At 41.4% G+C, this 15,405-nt stretch overlaps 1 protein-coding gene across 1 annotated transcript in view; it reads left to right on the top strand.

The window, feature by feature from the left end:
• RFT1 (RFT1 homolog) overlaps positions 1–8,927 on the top strand; it is a 32,533-nt gene extending 23,606 nt beyond the window's left edge. The window contains exons 12-13 of the mRNA XM_038408493.2: positions 1,888–2,137; positions 7,555–8,927. Of these exons, the coding sequence (XP_038264421.1) occupies positions 1,888–2,137; positions 7,555–7,719 (415 nt within the window). The 3' untranslated portion in view covers positions 7,720–8,927. The remainder of the gene's footprint in view (positions 1–1,887; positions 2,138–7,554) is intronic.
• Positions 8,928–15,405: the final 6,478 nt, after the last annotated feature.

Raw genomic sequence — 15,405 nt, forward strand, 5'->3', positions numbered from 1 at the left:
ATGATCAGACTTTACAGGTTTGAATGTCTGAGCCACTGATCCATTTTAAATGTCAATTTAATTAAAAGTTTAATTTTCCAACTGTGAACTTTTTATTTCACTTCATCAAAATAATCCCCAAAATTGAAACTTTAAAATTCGTTGCTGCTATTAGATTTTTAAAGCTAACTTTTAACACATTTTGTGATGATTATCTGCTTTAGTGAGACTGTATGCCTATCATGTCTCTTTGGCAATCTAGGCAAAAATATGGCAGCATACACTGCATTTTAACCACAACCTTATGGCAGAATAATTGCTGTCACGGTATAATAATTTTCTGTTGATTTGAAAAAGTGCTATATTAATTGCATCTCATTTTAAATTTTGCAGTTTTTGTCAGATGTACAATGTGCATTTTAAAGCTGCAGATTCGTGATCTGTGCTTAATTGGGAAATACAACAGCTGCAGAGTGCTCATCTAATGGAAGACAGCAGAACTTGACATTATCAGCTGTACTAATGCTGCCTTGAAGTTATTCACTGTAGTCTTTTAGACTAGGGCTGTAATGTTGAATTAATCCCTATTTTCCTGAATTAGTTCACATCTATTTTAGCTGTCTTTCTGGGTGTGACTTTGAACTAACGAACTTGTTGCAATTCAGGATGATCATGTGTCAACTGGATATTTTTCTATGGATACTATAAAGAAATAGAAGTTGGATCAAGTGAAGTGAATTTTCATCTAAGTTTCTGTAGGGGCAAAATGGTTGGTATAGCTCTCTGCACACTGATTGCACGTATACTTCATGTTGGAGTAACCACATGTCCAGCAATCCGGGAGACTGTTCCAATGCATAAGTGCTTGCTGAAAATTAGTAGATGTTACACACATGCAGAGAGTGGTGTGTATAATATAAAATATTGAACTGTGCCATATTAAAAATTACTACTGCACTTTAGTTCAAATTAAAATAGATTAATATTGCTTGCCAAAAGTGTTTTTATTTAGACTATAGCCCTTTCCCAAAATTGGTTATTTTAAAAAACTATATAATCTCAGAAATTAAGTAGGCTATAACTATCCAGTTATATATAAAGTTTTAATGACCATCTGGCTTTGTTTTTTTAAATCAGAATCTTGTTCTGTTCTGTTAGGAGGTGGGCTTCATCTCCCAACTTCCTTCACCCTCTCTATTTATAAAGGCTAACACACTGCTGGCCTTACTAAAACTAGCAACAGGCCTTTATTCAGCAGTGTGCAACAACTCCCTGTTACAAGACTTTTGAACTCTTGCTTTTCATATACCGAGAGAGATTTTAGACTGAATCAGCTGACTTGCATGATCTTTTCAAAGTGCTGATTTGTAAGTGAAGTAAAATTTTTAACCAAGGTTTACAGAAGTTTACGAATGTGCCTTCTTGTTTAAGAATTTTTAATATAGGGTAGAAATCTTCGGATTTTGCCACCTTAATTAGTCTGTCAAATCTGGTAAGAGAAATTGGAAATGTATGGTTCACTATTAAAAATAAAAATCTCACACTTAATGTGGCTCCTCCTTTGTTTTTCTCCACACGCTTCAGTGAGCCTCTTTTATGAACACCTCTTAATTTGACCCCTACCCTACTGTTTATGTTCAAAATTAACCATAATTTGGTTTCTTCTTTTAGGGGAAAAAAATTGTGGGACTCTTGCTGACATGGGTGTTAATGGATAAATATTTTCACTGCATACATTGCTTAACTCAGACTAACAAATTTATTAGAGCGTAAGCTTGCATGAGCTACAGCTCACTTCATCTGATGTCTCTAAGGTGCCTCAAGTACTCCTTTTCTTTTTGCGAATACAGACTAACACAGCTGCTACTCTGAAACATTGCTTAACTTGTTTCTCTTTTTTTCCTTTAGGTTCAATTTTGTTATGCTGGCCTTGTCCTTCACATTCTTGTGCGTATCTTATTTCTTGACTCAGTGGCAAGGCAGTGTAGGCTTTATCCTTGCAAACTGCTTCAATATGAGTATTCGAATAGCACACAGCATTCACTATATCTACAATTACTTCAAAGAGAGCTCTTACAGACCTTTGAAAGGGCTGCTACTCTCGCCATCACTAATTTTTGTTTATATTATAAGTGGAGTAGTCACTGTTTTTTCAGAGGTGAGTGTTTCTCAGATTTCACTATCATTCTTGTAAAAGTTTGCTCATATCAAGTAATTAGAAAATATAATTAGTGAGATTCTGATAATAAAAAAACTAAAGGACATGCAAGTAGAGTATGAGCATAGGCTAATAAAATGTTACAATTTTGCAAGGCTGATTATATTGTATATACGTATATGAGACAAAGGCGCATGATGATAAATGCAATTTATCACTTGGGTATTACCATACATAATGGTGTGTATGTACACCTGTGTTTGTACAGAATATCTATCAATGCCACGTGGCAGGGGTCTGATAGATTAATGAATCATACCATCTGTTCTCTGCTTACTAATCAGTCTTCATGGATCTTATTTCAATATCTCCAATCTCCCAACAGCTTCAAACAGCAATCAATAAAAAAAAAAACTTGCCACAAAAATATTCCCTCTTTTTTGCCCCTGCCCCGGCACTCCCTCACCAGTATGTGACATTCCTCCCCCATTCACACCTACCTAGGGTAGAAGATGGGCAAGGTTCAGTCCTGCACCAGCTGCAGATTTTCTGTGGCAATGATTACATGAATTAAGTCGAATATCCCATGGCTCTGAGGGGTAGAAACTATATTGGAGTTTATATTGGAAAGGGAGATTCTTCTTCGAGTGCTTGCTCATGTCGATTACGTTCTAGGTATGTGCATGCCCATGTACACGGTCATCAGAGATTTTTACCAACTGCAGGGTCAGCTCTGGTGCCCCCTTGAGTGCTGCGCTCATGCATTGGTATATCAGGTGCCGCCAGCCCTATGCCCTCTGTTCTTTCTTACCGGCCATGAAGGTTGGTCGGATCACCTTGTCTTGCACAGCAAGAGTGTTAGCAGTTCTTAACAGCCCATTGTTATTCCCTTTCTATATAGTTTGTAGGTACACTTTAAACAAGTGTTTAGTGGTTAGAGTCCTGGCTGGAACTTCACCCTGGAGTGGGTTATGCTCTGTTCTCCAGGCTTTAAGCTGTGTTCATCGTGCAACAGGCCGATGCCTCTCAGTGATCCTCCCAGCAGCTGTTTGAAGTGCTTGGGGGAAGCACATATAAAGAAGTGCAGGATTTGCAAAAACTTTCATCCCAGAACCCAAAAGGAGAAGGACATCTGCTTGAGAGCCCTCCTAATGGAGACCATGCTGTGCCTGACGTCGGAGCCCTCCCCACTGGATTTCACTCCTAGCACCTTGACATTGGTGTGACGGCCCTGCTGGCATTGGGATCCTCCCAGCACTGATTTGCCCCCTCGCCGGTGCCCAAGAAGTGTCCAAAGAAAAAGGGCTCCCTGGCACTGTCCAAGGAGGGGAAGGGGGCTCTGGGCAAAGGACCTAGTTCAGGCCACGTGCCTGCCCCAGAGCTACATGCTACGGTTGGACCCCCTAGCCGAGCCAAGGATCTGACTCTCTGGAGCGGTAGAGGATCCTGACTTCTAGGGGACCTTCATCGCCTGAGACAGCCCAAGTGGCTAAAGACCTGGTGGGCCTACTAGTATCTCAAATGCCACGCTAGGTGCTGGCAGTGACTAAGGCCCTACAGCCCAATGACAAGCCAATCATGGAACCACCCCAAAGGGTAGGGGAGCACCTTTGGTCCCTGAATCACAGGCATTCACCCCTGTCCCCACAGCCCAGGACATCAGTCTCTGGCTAGAAGGCACAGGTCCCTGGTGCCGCACTCTCCTTCCATAAGACACAGATCACCGGAACCGACACACAGGTCCCCACGCTCCTGGTACCAGCCAGCCTCCCACCTACGATCACCTTAGCACAGATCTCTATCACCCAGGCTCAACCCGACTCAACCCGGACCTTTGAAACACCCGGGGCCCAAAGACGGGCGTTTTGAAGGTGCGACCTAGTACAGTTCCCCAATCAAGTACCTGGATTTACCCTCCTGTTCTTTCCTCAACTGCGTGTTCCCCTTTCGGTTGACATGGTCACGAGTGGCATCTGACTGTTGGATGCTCAACACAATATCCTTGGCCATATCCTACAGTTCTCGACTGCTCCCCCACCTCCCTTCTCTGTCTCTCTTTAGGGGCCCTTCTCATGAGCAACTCCTCGCTCGGGGGTGGGAAAACCTCCTAATGTTGGGACTGGTTGAGGAGGTCCCTCGGGATATGAAGGGAAAAGGATTCTACTCCCAATATTTCCTAATCCTGAAAGCAAAAGGGGGCCCAAGACTCATCCTGGACCTGCCGCACCTCAACAAGCATCAAGCAACAAACATCTCAAAAAGTTGAAATTTCACATGCCCTCCGTGGCCTCCATCATCACTTCCCTGGATCCGGGTATACTGCCCTCGACTTGAATGACACACACTTCCATTTTCCCAGGACACAGACAGTTCCTCTGTTTTGTGTTGGGCCAGCGCCATCTCCAATTCACGGCACAGCCCTTTGGTCTCTCATCAGCCCGGAGAATATTTACAAAGTGCATGGAGCCAGTAGCCGCTTACCTGAGGTGGTGTGGTGTTCAAATTTACCCATGCCTCAATGTCTGGCTGATCAAGGGCTGGTCTCAGCATCAGGTGTGGCGGCACCACATATCACAATCTAGGTCTATTGATAAATGAGAAAAAAAATTGATATTAGTTCTGGTGCAGCGCATAATGTTCATAGGAGTGAGCCTTGACCCTACTCGGGCCACGGCCTTCCTCCCTGAAGCCTGATTCTGTGCTATGTCAAACCTAATCTCATATATGCAAGACCACTCTCTCACCACCGCTCTCTCATACTTGAGGCTGTTGGCACATGTGGCAGATTGCACTTATGTGGTCTGGCATGCACGGCTCCATCCCAGGCCCCTACAGGCATGGCTGGCATCGGTCTATGTCCTCAGGCACAACATAGACCAGGTAGTCAAGGTTCTGGACCACATATTGTTGTCACTTGCTGGTGGTTGTACCCCGCATCGGTGTTGGAGAGAGTCCCCTTTGTGGCCCCATCAGTTATCCTGGTTTGGATCTGGGGTGGGGAGCCCATCTGGGCATTCATGGTATGCAAGATCATTGGTCAAGTTGCGATCGCTCTTTACATATAAATGTCAGGGAGCTCAGAGCGGTACGTTTGGCCTGTCAATATTTTCTGCCTCATATAAAAGGCAGGATGGTTCAAGTCCTGACGGGCAATACTTCAGCTATGTTCTATATCAACAAGCAAGGTGGAGCCTGGTCCTCAGCTCTTTGCCAAGAAGCCCTCAGGGTCTGGAACATTTGTTCAGCCTGTCATTCATCTCATGGCCACACACCTCCCTGGGATGAGAAATACTTTGGCAGATCGCCTCAGCAGGACCTTCTCATCTTGCCACGTGTGGTTGCTCTCTCCGGAGATAGTCAGCATAATTTTCCAAAGGTGGGAGACTCCCCAGGTGGACTTGTTTGCATCCAGGCACAATAGAAAGTCTCATTTTCTGTTCGATTCGGGGGACTGACAGAGGCTCCCTGTCAGACACTTTCCTGCTTTCGGGGGCTCTGAAGTACACCTTCCCTTCAGTACCGTTAATCTAGAAGATCTCTAGTTAACCTCATGAAGATCAAGCAGGACAGAGGGAAGGTAATCCTGACAGTGTCATCTTGGCCGCACCAGCACTGGTTTGGCACGTTGCTGGACCTCTCGGTGGCTGCCCTGTTACAGCTACTGCTCCAGCCGGCCCTGTTGTCTCAGAACCATGGCAGACTATTGCAGCTGAACCTGATGGCGCTGCACCTGAATGCCTGGATGCTACATGGTTGAATACAGATGAGCAGCTGTGCTCGGCCGGTGTCCAACAGGTTCTGCTGGGTAGCAGAAAGCCCTCTACCAGAGCAACCTACGTGGCCAAATGGAAACGGTTTACATGCTGGACTTCAGATAAAGGTATTCGACCCCGAGAGGGCCTCACTGCAGTTAATCCTGGATTACCTCCTGCATTTCAAACTCTAGGGTCTCTCTCTTTCATCTATTAAGGACCACTTGGCCGATATTTCTGCCTTTCATCCTCCAATCAAGAGCAGGTCGGTTTTTGCCCATGACATGACTGCCAAGGTCCTCAAGGGCCCTCGCACCAGAGACCCTATTCCTCTGTGGGACCTAAATCTTGTGCTGTTGCGGACCACGGGAGCTCCCTCCTCTCCTGAAAGGTCGCTTTCTTGGTGGTAATAATATCTGCCCACAGGGTCTCTGAGATTAGGGCACTTACCTTGGAGCCACCCTACACAGTGTTTACAATGACCAGGTTCAACTGTGACCACATCTGGCCTTCCAATGCAAGGTTGTTTCACAGTTTCATATGACTCAGGATATATTCTTGCCTGTCGTCTTCCCTAAACCTCATAAGTCAGAGGAGGAAGCACAGGTTGCACTCTGGACATCAGAAGGGCACTAGTTTTTTCTACATTGAGAGGACCAAGTCTTTTCATAAATCGCCACAGTTATTTGTCGCAGTGGCTGACAGGATGAAAGGTTGTCCAGTGTTGACCCAGAGAATCTCATCTTGGATTAGTGCCTATATCTGCTACTGTTACAATGCTGCCTTTGGTGGACCAGTATTGCAAGCTGTACGACCATGAACTCTGAGTCCACCTCCATAGATACTGCTTGTGAGTCACCTAGAATGGAGTCGACATGAGCAAGCACTAGAAGAAAAAATGGTTACCTATCCACCTTTCATATCTGGTGTTCTTTGAGATTGTGTTGCTCATGTCCATTCCATTACCCACCCTCCTGCCCCTCTGTCGGAGTTGTCAGCAAGAAGGAACTGAGAGGGCATAGGGCTGGTGGCACCTGATGTGCCAACACATGAGCGCAGCACTCAAGAGGGTATCACTGCCAACCCTATGGATACTGCGAAGGCAAAAATCTCCAATGGCTGTGCATGTGGGCACGCACACAGCTAGAATGGAATTGACATGAGCAACACATCTCGAAGAATAACAGTTAACAAAAAGTAGGTAACCATTTTTCCCCAGATTTCTAATATGTCCATTTTTTAAACATAGGTGGATATATGGTTGCAAAAATGAAGGAATGTGTAGCCTTAATCTTAACACACATAACAAGAAAATAGTTTTCCTAAGTGTATCAATTAATTTCATGTGTGCATATTGAATGCTATATGATGGCGTATAACTTCTACAATGATCAGGTATATATCAAATGTTTTTGTTTTTCATAGAAATTGTATTCTAAAAATATTAATAGGGCCATTATTGGCTATAATATTTTGTAAGTTCAAATTATGCTAGCCAAATCTATCTGATTGCCTTGCCTGAGACTGGCAGCCAGGTGACCACCTCAGTAGTACTGGTATTGTGGTCAAGAGAAGTATTAGAGCCTACTTGTCATCGATGTAGAGCATCCACCTCTCTATCAGTAATCTTTCTACAACTGCTTGCTTACTTTGTTTTCTTTGTAGGTATTCTTGTGCTGTGATAAAGGCTGGCTGACAAGGCTGATTCACATCACTGTGGGAGCTCTGTGCTTCGCAGCAACACTTATCACTATATTCTTCACAGAGACCAAGCTGATTAACTTTGTTAGAACTCAGTTCCTGTCACGATATACCAAGAAAGAAACTTAAAAAGATCATGTACGGAATAATTATGTATTTTTATGTTTGCTACAAAGGTATATTTTATATATGAAATATGCACAGGATAAGTTTTACACTGTGTAGCTGAAATGGAAATATTTGGCAACCAGATACTATTTCCATTTTCAAATAATTTAAACTCATAACAGCTTCGAACATAAATTATACCAACCCTGAGCCAGGTAATTCTCCTTGTCATTCTTATCAAAGCTTTTTCCTTCATAACAGTATTGCCTAACTTTTGTTTTTTAGCAGAATGAAATAACTAGGACTTACACTGATGCAAATCTTCCTTTTGTGGGATGCTCCCATTGTTACAAATGGGACTACAAAGTGTGATGGTGTTTAAAAAATAGACTTTACCCACTTTTACACAACTATCAAATATTAAAATGGATGAATGACCCTTCAGAGTAAAAATAAAATGAGTACTTGTGGCACCTTAGAGACTAACAAATTTATTTGAGCATAAGCTTTCGTGAGCTACAGCTCACTTCATCATCGGATGCATGACCAAATGCATCCGATGAAGTGAGCTGTAGCTTACGAAAGCTTATGCTCAAATAAATTTGTTATTCTCTAAGGTGCCACAAGTACTCATTTTATTTTTGTGAATACAGACTAATACGGCTGCTACTCTGAAACCTTCAAAGTAAGTGAGACCACTTAATTATTAAGAAAAAATTATATATACTGTGTTCAAGGAGAACAGCACTGGACAGTTGAGCATGAACTAATAGTAACTTAATAGTATACAGAAACAACATTATTCAGTACAAAGAAATTGACTTACTAATGTTGGGAAACATGAAACAATTTGGAACAGAAAACTTCAGACATTTTATGTTATAAACAAATAAATGGAATACACAAACTTGTATACATATGCATGTGGATTGTGCAAGAGAGCTTGTTTTTTTGCATACTGTTTACTTACCAGAGTATTGACTAGTATGCCAAAAATATACTTCAATGTTCACTAAAGTACACAATATTGTATTTTGGAAGGAAGTTCTGCAAAACGTAAGCCCTCTCTGTTTTTTCTCCTGGGTGCAAGTCACAGCTGAAATTTCCCAAAGTCCAGAAGCTCAATAGAGTTAAACTTAAATTCTATAACTTTTATTTTATCTCTATTTTTAGATAATTTTATAAATACTAGTGCAAACAAAAATTTAAATAAAAATATTCCCCCATAATCTTCATGTGTGAAATATGTCCCAAATGGATGGCGCGTGTGTGTGTAAAATATATAAATAAGCTTCATTGTTAGATGGAAGTTTATCTTTTCACTTGCTCAGAACTTTCTGAATAGTTTCCATGGATAGACTCATGGGTTAACCGCAACCCATATGTGACTTTTTTTTGTTGTTGAAAACTGGAGGCTTTGGAATTAGATAAATACTAATGAAGCTTAAAACACATTTAGCATACTTCTAAGAATTGAACTCTGAAATTTCAGATTTCGTAAGTGGCAGGTTTTTAATGATCAACATTAATTTTGCTAAGTTTGGGCAGATCAAAAAAATCAAGTGATGAAAAATATGTGCTGGTGCATGTACAGTGTGTGGTTCTTACTGAATTTTTAATTGTTAGTTGTCTGAGACACACTGGAGTTGTGTAAAATCCAGTATGGTAATGTTATGAACTTAACTCAAAACTACAAAAACACAAGCTTAGAACTAAGCTATAGAGTCCAAATTGTCATCTCCATTTCTAGAGAAAGATACGTGAAAATGTCATTAACCGTCAATTGTGCAAAAGCATACATTTTTGGCTAATTGCGCTTTGGAAGACTTGGCCAGAATACACTTTGACATGCATGTTATCCCAGGTTAGTTTATGAAATTCCTGCAAAAGTTAAAGCTGAGCCTGTCACAGTTTACACCCTGATTAAGTAAAGCATTATTAAGCACTATGCTTAACTTCAAGCACATGTTTAAGTCCTTTGTTGAAATTCAGCTTCTGTTCAGCACATGCTTAAATGCTTTGAAGTGGGGCCTAAATATCACAAGTACTTGGCCCTTGCTGTTGACCCGCCATCCCTTGAGGGTGATATGGTAATCTTATGGTGTGGGTGAGAGGCAGGGGGAGTAGACCTGCTAATAAGGCTGTGCTGCCAGTAGGAAGAAGTCTAGGGACCAATGTGTGGATTTCTTGGTCCTCCATTTAGTTGTTCTAAAATCCCTGATGCTTCCCAATGATTCATTGGAATAGCAAAGGGTTTGAAGGCAATGGGCCTCATCCCAATCCCTCTTCGGGAAAGGAACTCCTTCTGACACTATCTCCAGCTGCACCAGTTTGAACTCTCAGGTTTTACTAAATTATTTTGCTTTCCTCTGGAGGTTTTTCTGTAAGAGGGCAGGATTTGGCTTGTAATAAAGTAGCATATACCATAAAAATACTTCGGCAAAATGTCATGGATTTGAGAGAGAGACCTTTACAGACCTAAAAATATATTTTTTCAGAAACTTGGGTGCATAGGGTCTTTCCTTCTGTTGTTGGTGGTGTTTTCAACTCTTAGCTGGAAGGTGGTAGAAGCCTAGTGCTCTGCTGCTTCTGTCTTTCTGGGTACAAAGTTCTTCTGATTAAAATGAATGCAACAGCTTCATTTAAATGTGTCCCTTTGAATAGGTTTGGCTTATTTTTGTTTGTTTGTTTGTTTTTCCCTCTCTATTCTCTTACAACTTTTTTCCTGGCTTCTAGCTTATTACAAATACATTGTGGAGTACCGGGCCTTGGATTGCAGAATGTCTAGATGTTTTACATTTTGTTACATATTTGTAGAGTTTTATTACCTTTGGGTATTACTTCATCATTTTAAAAGCACAAGACAGGAGTCAGACTTCAGGATTCTATTCCAGGCACTGTCATTTTATTGTTGTATGACTTGTGACTTCACTGTGTTTTCAGCATCCTAGTCTGTAAAGTGAACTATAACTACATCGAGTATTGTGAAGTCTGAAAAATTCGTGTTTATGTAAAGTATTCTGAGTACCTCTGATATAAGATGCTTTAAAAGTATGAATAAGTTGTTGTTGTGTTTTTTTTTTTTTTTTTTTTTTTTTTTTTTTACCCTAATCTTGCCTGCTTTCTCCAGTGTGCCACAAAAGCTTTTCTTCACATCTGGCATTTTACCTTTGCTACTAACCATTTTCCATTGATGAGATGAGGGTGGGAGACCTTAACATTGTTCAGGAGAGATGATGTGCTATTTCTAACAATTTTGTCTAAAATAAGTAGTATACAGTTTGTAGTTGAAATTCTGAGTAATTTTCTTAAAAAGAATCATTGCTTTGATTTCCTACTGGAAAGGCTTTGGAAGGTTCTCTTTTTAACAATTAAACACGTCTTGCCTCCGAGTTAAGTAGTTCAGGTCCTGACTGTAAATATTTACTGCAGGTTTAACCACTATTGATGACCAAACCAGAGGATCTTTAATTTAATTTTGTCAGTCAGCATTGATCAGTTATTCTTGTCTTTTATAATACCGTATCTATTTCATAGATTTTCAAAAATTTAAAAAATTAGGTCACCTGGTCCATACCCTGGCCAAAGAACATTTGATTTGCAACTCTGATTCTTCGTTCAGTCTTTTTAAATGACACTAACCTTCATAGGTTCTGATGTGGGAAAAAATATTGTGGAGTGTATATGGGGATAGGATTGAGTAGAATACATTAATAGTGATCGGCCAGTTGCCTTCAGGAAAACATTAATATGGTTCAATAAACTGTTGCTCAGTTACAGGCTTGGAATATATTCCTTTTTACGTTAAAAGTGTGAGAAAATTGTGAGAAACTGTGAGGCTGAGAGATAGGAAGTGTAGGCCTTTGAAGCTGCCTGCTTCAGTTCCTTGATTTTTGCTGGCTTTTAATGTGAATGCTGTTCATAACTTTCCTGTATAAAGTAAATGATAAATTTTTGTTGCAAAAGTAGTGGTTAAAATTTCAACCAGGTGCTGCAACTTATTTTCAGTCCCCCTGTTGTGGATCCCTGGTGCCTCAGATGCTCATAATGCCTATGTCTTTGGTTCCTTGACTTTTAGACAGGTTTCAGAGTAGCAGCCGTGTTAGTCTGTATTCACAAAAAGAAAAGGAGTACTTGTGACACCTTAGAGACTAACAAATTTATTAGAGCATAAGCTTTCGTGAGCTACAGCTCACTTCATCGGATGCATTTGGTGGAAAAAACAGAGGAGAGATTTATATACACACACACAGAACATGAAACAATGGGTTTATCATACACACTGTAAGGAGAGTGATCACTTAAGATAAGCCATCACCTACAGCAGGGGGGGGAAAGGAGGAAAACCTTCCATGGTGACAAGCAGGTAGGCTAATTCCAGCAGTTAACAAGAATATCAGAGGAACAGTGGGGGGTGGGGTGGGGGGGAGAAATACCATGGGGAAATAGTTTTACTTTGTGTAATGACTCATCCATTCCCAGTCTCTATTCAAGCCTAAGTTAATTGTATCCAGTTTGCAAATTAATTCCAATTCAGCAGTCTCTCGTTGGAGTCTGTTTTTGAAGCTTTTTTGTTGAAGTATAGCCACTCTTAGGTCTGTGATCGAGTGACCAGAGAGATTGAAGTGTTCTCCAACTGGTTTTTGAATGTTATAATTCTTGACGTCTGATTTGTGTCCATTCATTCTTTTACGTAGAGACTGTCCAGTTTGGCCAATGTACATGGCAGAGGGGCATTGCTGGCACATGATGGCATATATCACATTGGTAGATGCGCAGGTGAACGAGCCTCTGATAGTGTGGCTGATGTGATTAGGCCCTATGATGGTATCCCCTGAATAGATATGTGGACAGAGTTGGCAACGGGCTTTGTTGCAAGGATAGGTTCCTGGGTTAGTGGTTCTGTTGTGTGGTGTGTGGTTGCTGGTGAGTATTTGCTTCAGATTGGGGGGCTGTCTGTAAGCAAGGACTGGTCTATCTCCCAAGATCTGAGAGAGCGATGGCTCGTCCTTCAGGATAGGTTGTAGATCCTTGATGATGCGTTGGAGAGGTTTTAGTTGGGGGCTGAAGGTGATGGCTAGTGGCGTTCTGTTGTTTTCTTTGTTGGGCCTGTCCTGTAGTAGGTGACTTCTGGGTACTCTTCTGGCTCTGTCAATCTGTTTCTTCACTTCAGCAGGTGGGTATTGTAGTTGTAGGAATGCATGATAGAGATCTTGTAGGTGTTTGTCTCTGTCTGAGGGGTTGGAGCAAATGCGGTTATATCGTAGAGCTTGGCTGTAGACAATGGATCGAGTGGTATGATCTGGATGAAAGCTAGAGGCATGTAGGTAGGACTAGCGGTCAGTAGGTTTCCGATATAGGGTGGTGTTTATGTGACCATCGCGTATTAGCACCGTAGTGTCCAGGAAGTGGATCTCTTGGGTGGACTGGTCCAGGCTGAGGTTGATGGTGGGATGGAAATTGTTGAAATCATGGTGGAATTCCTCAAGAGCTTCTTTTCCATGGGTCCAGATGATGAAGATGTCATCAATGTAGCGCAAGTAGAGTAGGGGCATTAGGGGACGAGAGCTGAGGAAGCGTTGTTCTAAGTCAGCCATAAAAATGTTGGCATACTGTGGGGCCATGCGGGTACCCATCGCAGTGCCGCTGATTTGAAGGTATACATTGTCACCAAATGTGAAATAGTTATGGGTCAGGACAAAGTCACAAAGTTCTGCCACCAGGTTAGCCGTGACAGTATCGGGGATACTCTTCCTGACGGCTTGTAGTCCATCTTTGTGTGGAATGTTGGTGTAGAGGGCTTCTACATCCATAGTGGCTAGGATGGTGTTTTTAGGAATTTCCATCCCACCTACAAGATCTCTATCATACATTCCTACAACTACAATACCCACCTGCTGAAGTGAAGAAACAGATTGACAGAGCCAGAAGAGTACCCAGAAGTCACCTACTACAGGACAGGCCCAACAAAGAAAACAACAGAACGCCACTAGCCATCACCTTCAGCCCCCAACTAAAACCTCTCCAACGCATCATCAAGGATCTACAACCTATCCTGAAGGACGAGCCATCGCTCTCTCAGATCTTGGGAGATAGACCAGTCCTTGCTTACAGACAGCCCCCCAATCTGAAGCAAATACTCACCAGCAACCACACACCACACAACAGAACCACTAACCCAGGAACCTATCCTTGCAACAAAGCCCGTTGCCAACTCTGTCCACATATCTATTCAGGGGATACCATCATAGGGCCTAATCACATCAGCCACACTATCAGAGGCTCGTTCACCTGCGCATCTACCAATGTGATATATGCCATCATGTGCCAGCAATGCCCCTCTGCCATGTACATTGGCCAAACTGGACAGTCTCTACGTAAAAGAATGAATGGACACAAATCAGACGTCAAGAATGATAACATTCAAAAACCAGTTGGAGAACACTTCAATCTCTCTGGTCACTCGATCACAGATCTTAGAGTGGCTATACTTCAACAAAAAAGCTTCAAAAACAGACTCCAACGAGAGACTGCTGAATTGGAATTAATTTGCAAACTGGATACAATTAACTTAGGCTTGAATAGAGACTGGGAATGGATGAGTCATTACACAAAGTAAAACTATTTCCCCATGGTATTTCTCCCCCCCCACCCCACCCCCCACTGTTCCTCTGATATTCTTGTTAACTGCTGGAATTAGCCTACCTGCTTGTCACCATGGAAGGGTTTCCTCCTTTCCCCCCCCTGCTGTAGGTGATGGCTTATCTTAAGTGATCACTCTCCTTACAGTGTGTATGATAAACCCATTGTTTCATGTTCTCTGTGTGTGTGTGTATATAAATCTCCCCTCTGTTTTTTCCACCAAATGCATCCGATGAAGTGAGCTGTAGCTCACGAAAGCTTATGCTCTAATAAATTTGTTAGTCTCTAAGGTGCCACAAGTACTCCTTTTCTTTTTGACTTTTAGAGAGGCTCAAATTATTTTGCAGATATGCCGCAAAGACCTGAGGCTGAGCCTGGAGGAGGGCTAGTTTGCCTCTTTCTCTTCTGAAAATAGAATAATTATGTTGTGTGCTGATATCAGATTGCATTGAGAGGAATGAGGTTGAAGCAGTTGTTGCATTCTAAGGGTGTAAAATAAGGATACTATTAAATAATTTTTTTTACTGTTTTTGTCTTAGTGCATATTCCAAAGAGCTTACAGTTTCTTATATTTATGTACAATACCTAACACAAAGAAGACCTGAATGTAGTTGAGATATCTAGGTACGGTTATACAAATGAATCCATTTTCACACATGAAGTCACCCCGCAGACTTGGAAAATTGCATAACTTTTCCAATGGAATTTAATGGGAAAATACATTTTGTAGTATTCCTGTGAGAAGCATGTTGAGCATATTTGCTCTATTTTCCCTTTTGCTTCTGCCTAACTTCATGGACTTATATATATAACTTATATATATAAGTCCATGAAGTGTGTGTGTGTGTGTGTGTGTGTGTATATATATATATATATATATATATATATATATATATATATATATACTAATATTTTCATAACTAAAAATAAGTCCAAGTTTTTTATATTATTTATATATAATAAAAAACTTGGACTTATTTTTAGTTATGAAAATATTAGAATTTATTAAAAAATTTAATCTATGCTTAATGTTTTTAGCAAGAGTCTTATGTAAAGTCACCTTGA

The sequence above is a fragment of the Dermochelys coriacea genome, chromosome 7 (genome assembly GCF_009764565.3).
Source record: "Dermochelys coriacea isolate rDerCor1 chromosome 7, rDerCor1.pri.v4, whole genome shotgun sequence".
Taxonomy (NCBI): domain Eukaryota; kingdom Metazoa; phylum Chordata; order Testudines; family Dermochelyidae; genus Dermochelys; species Dermochelys coriacea.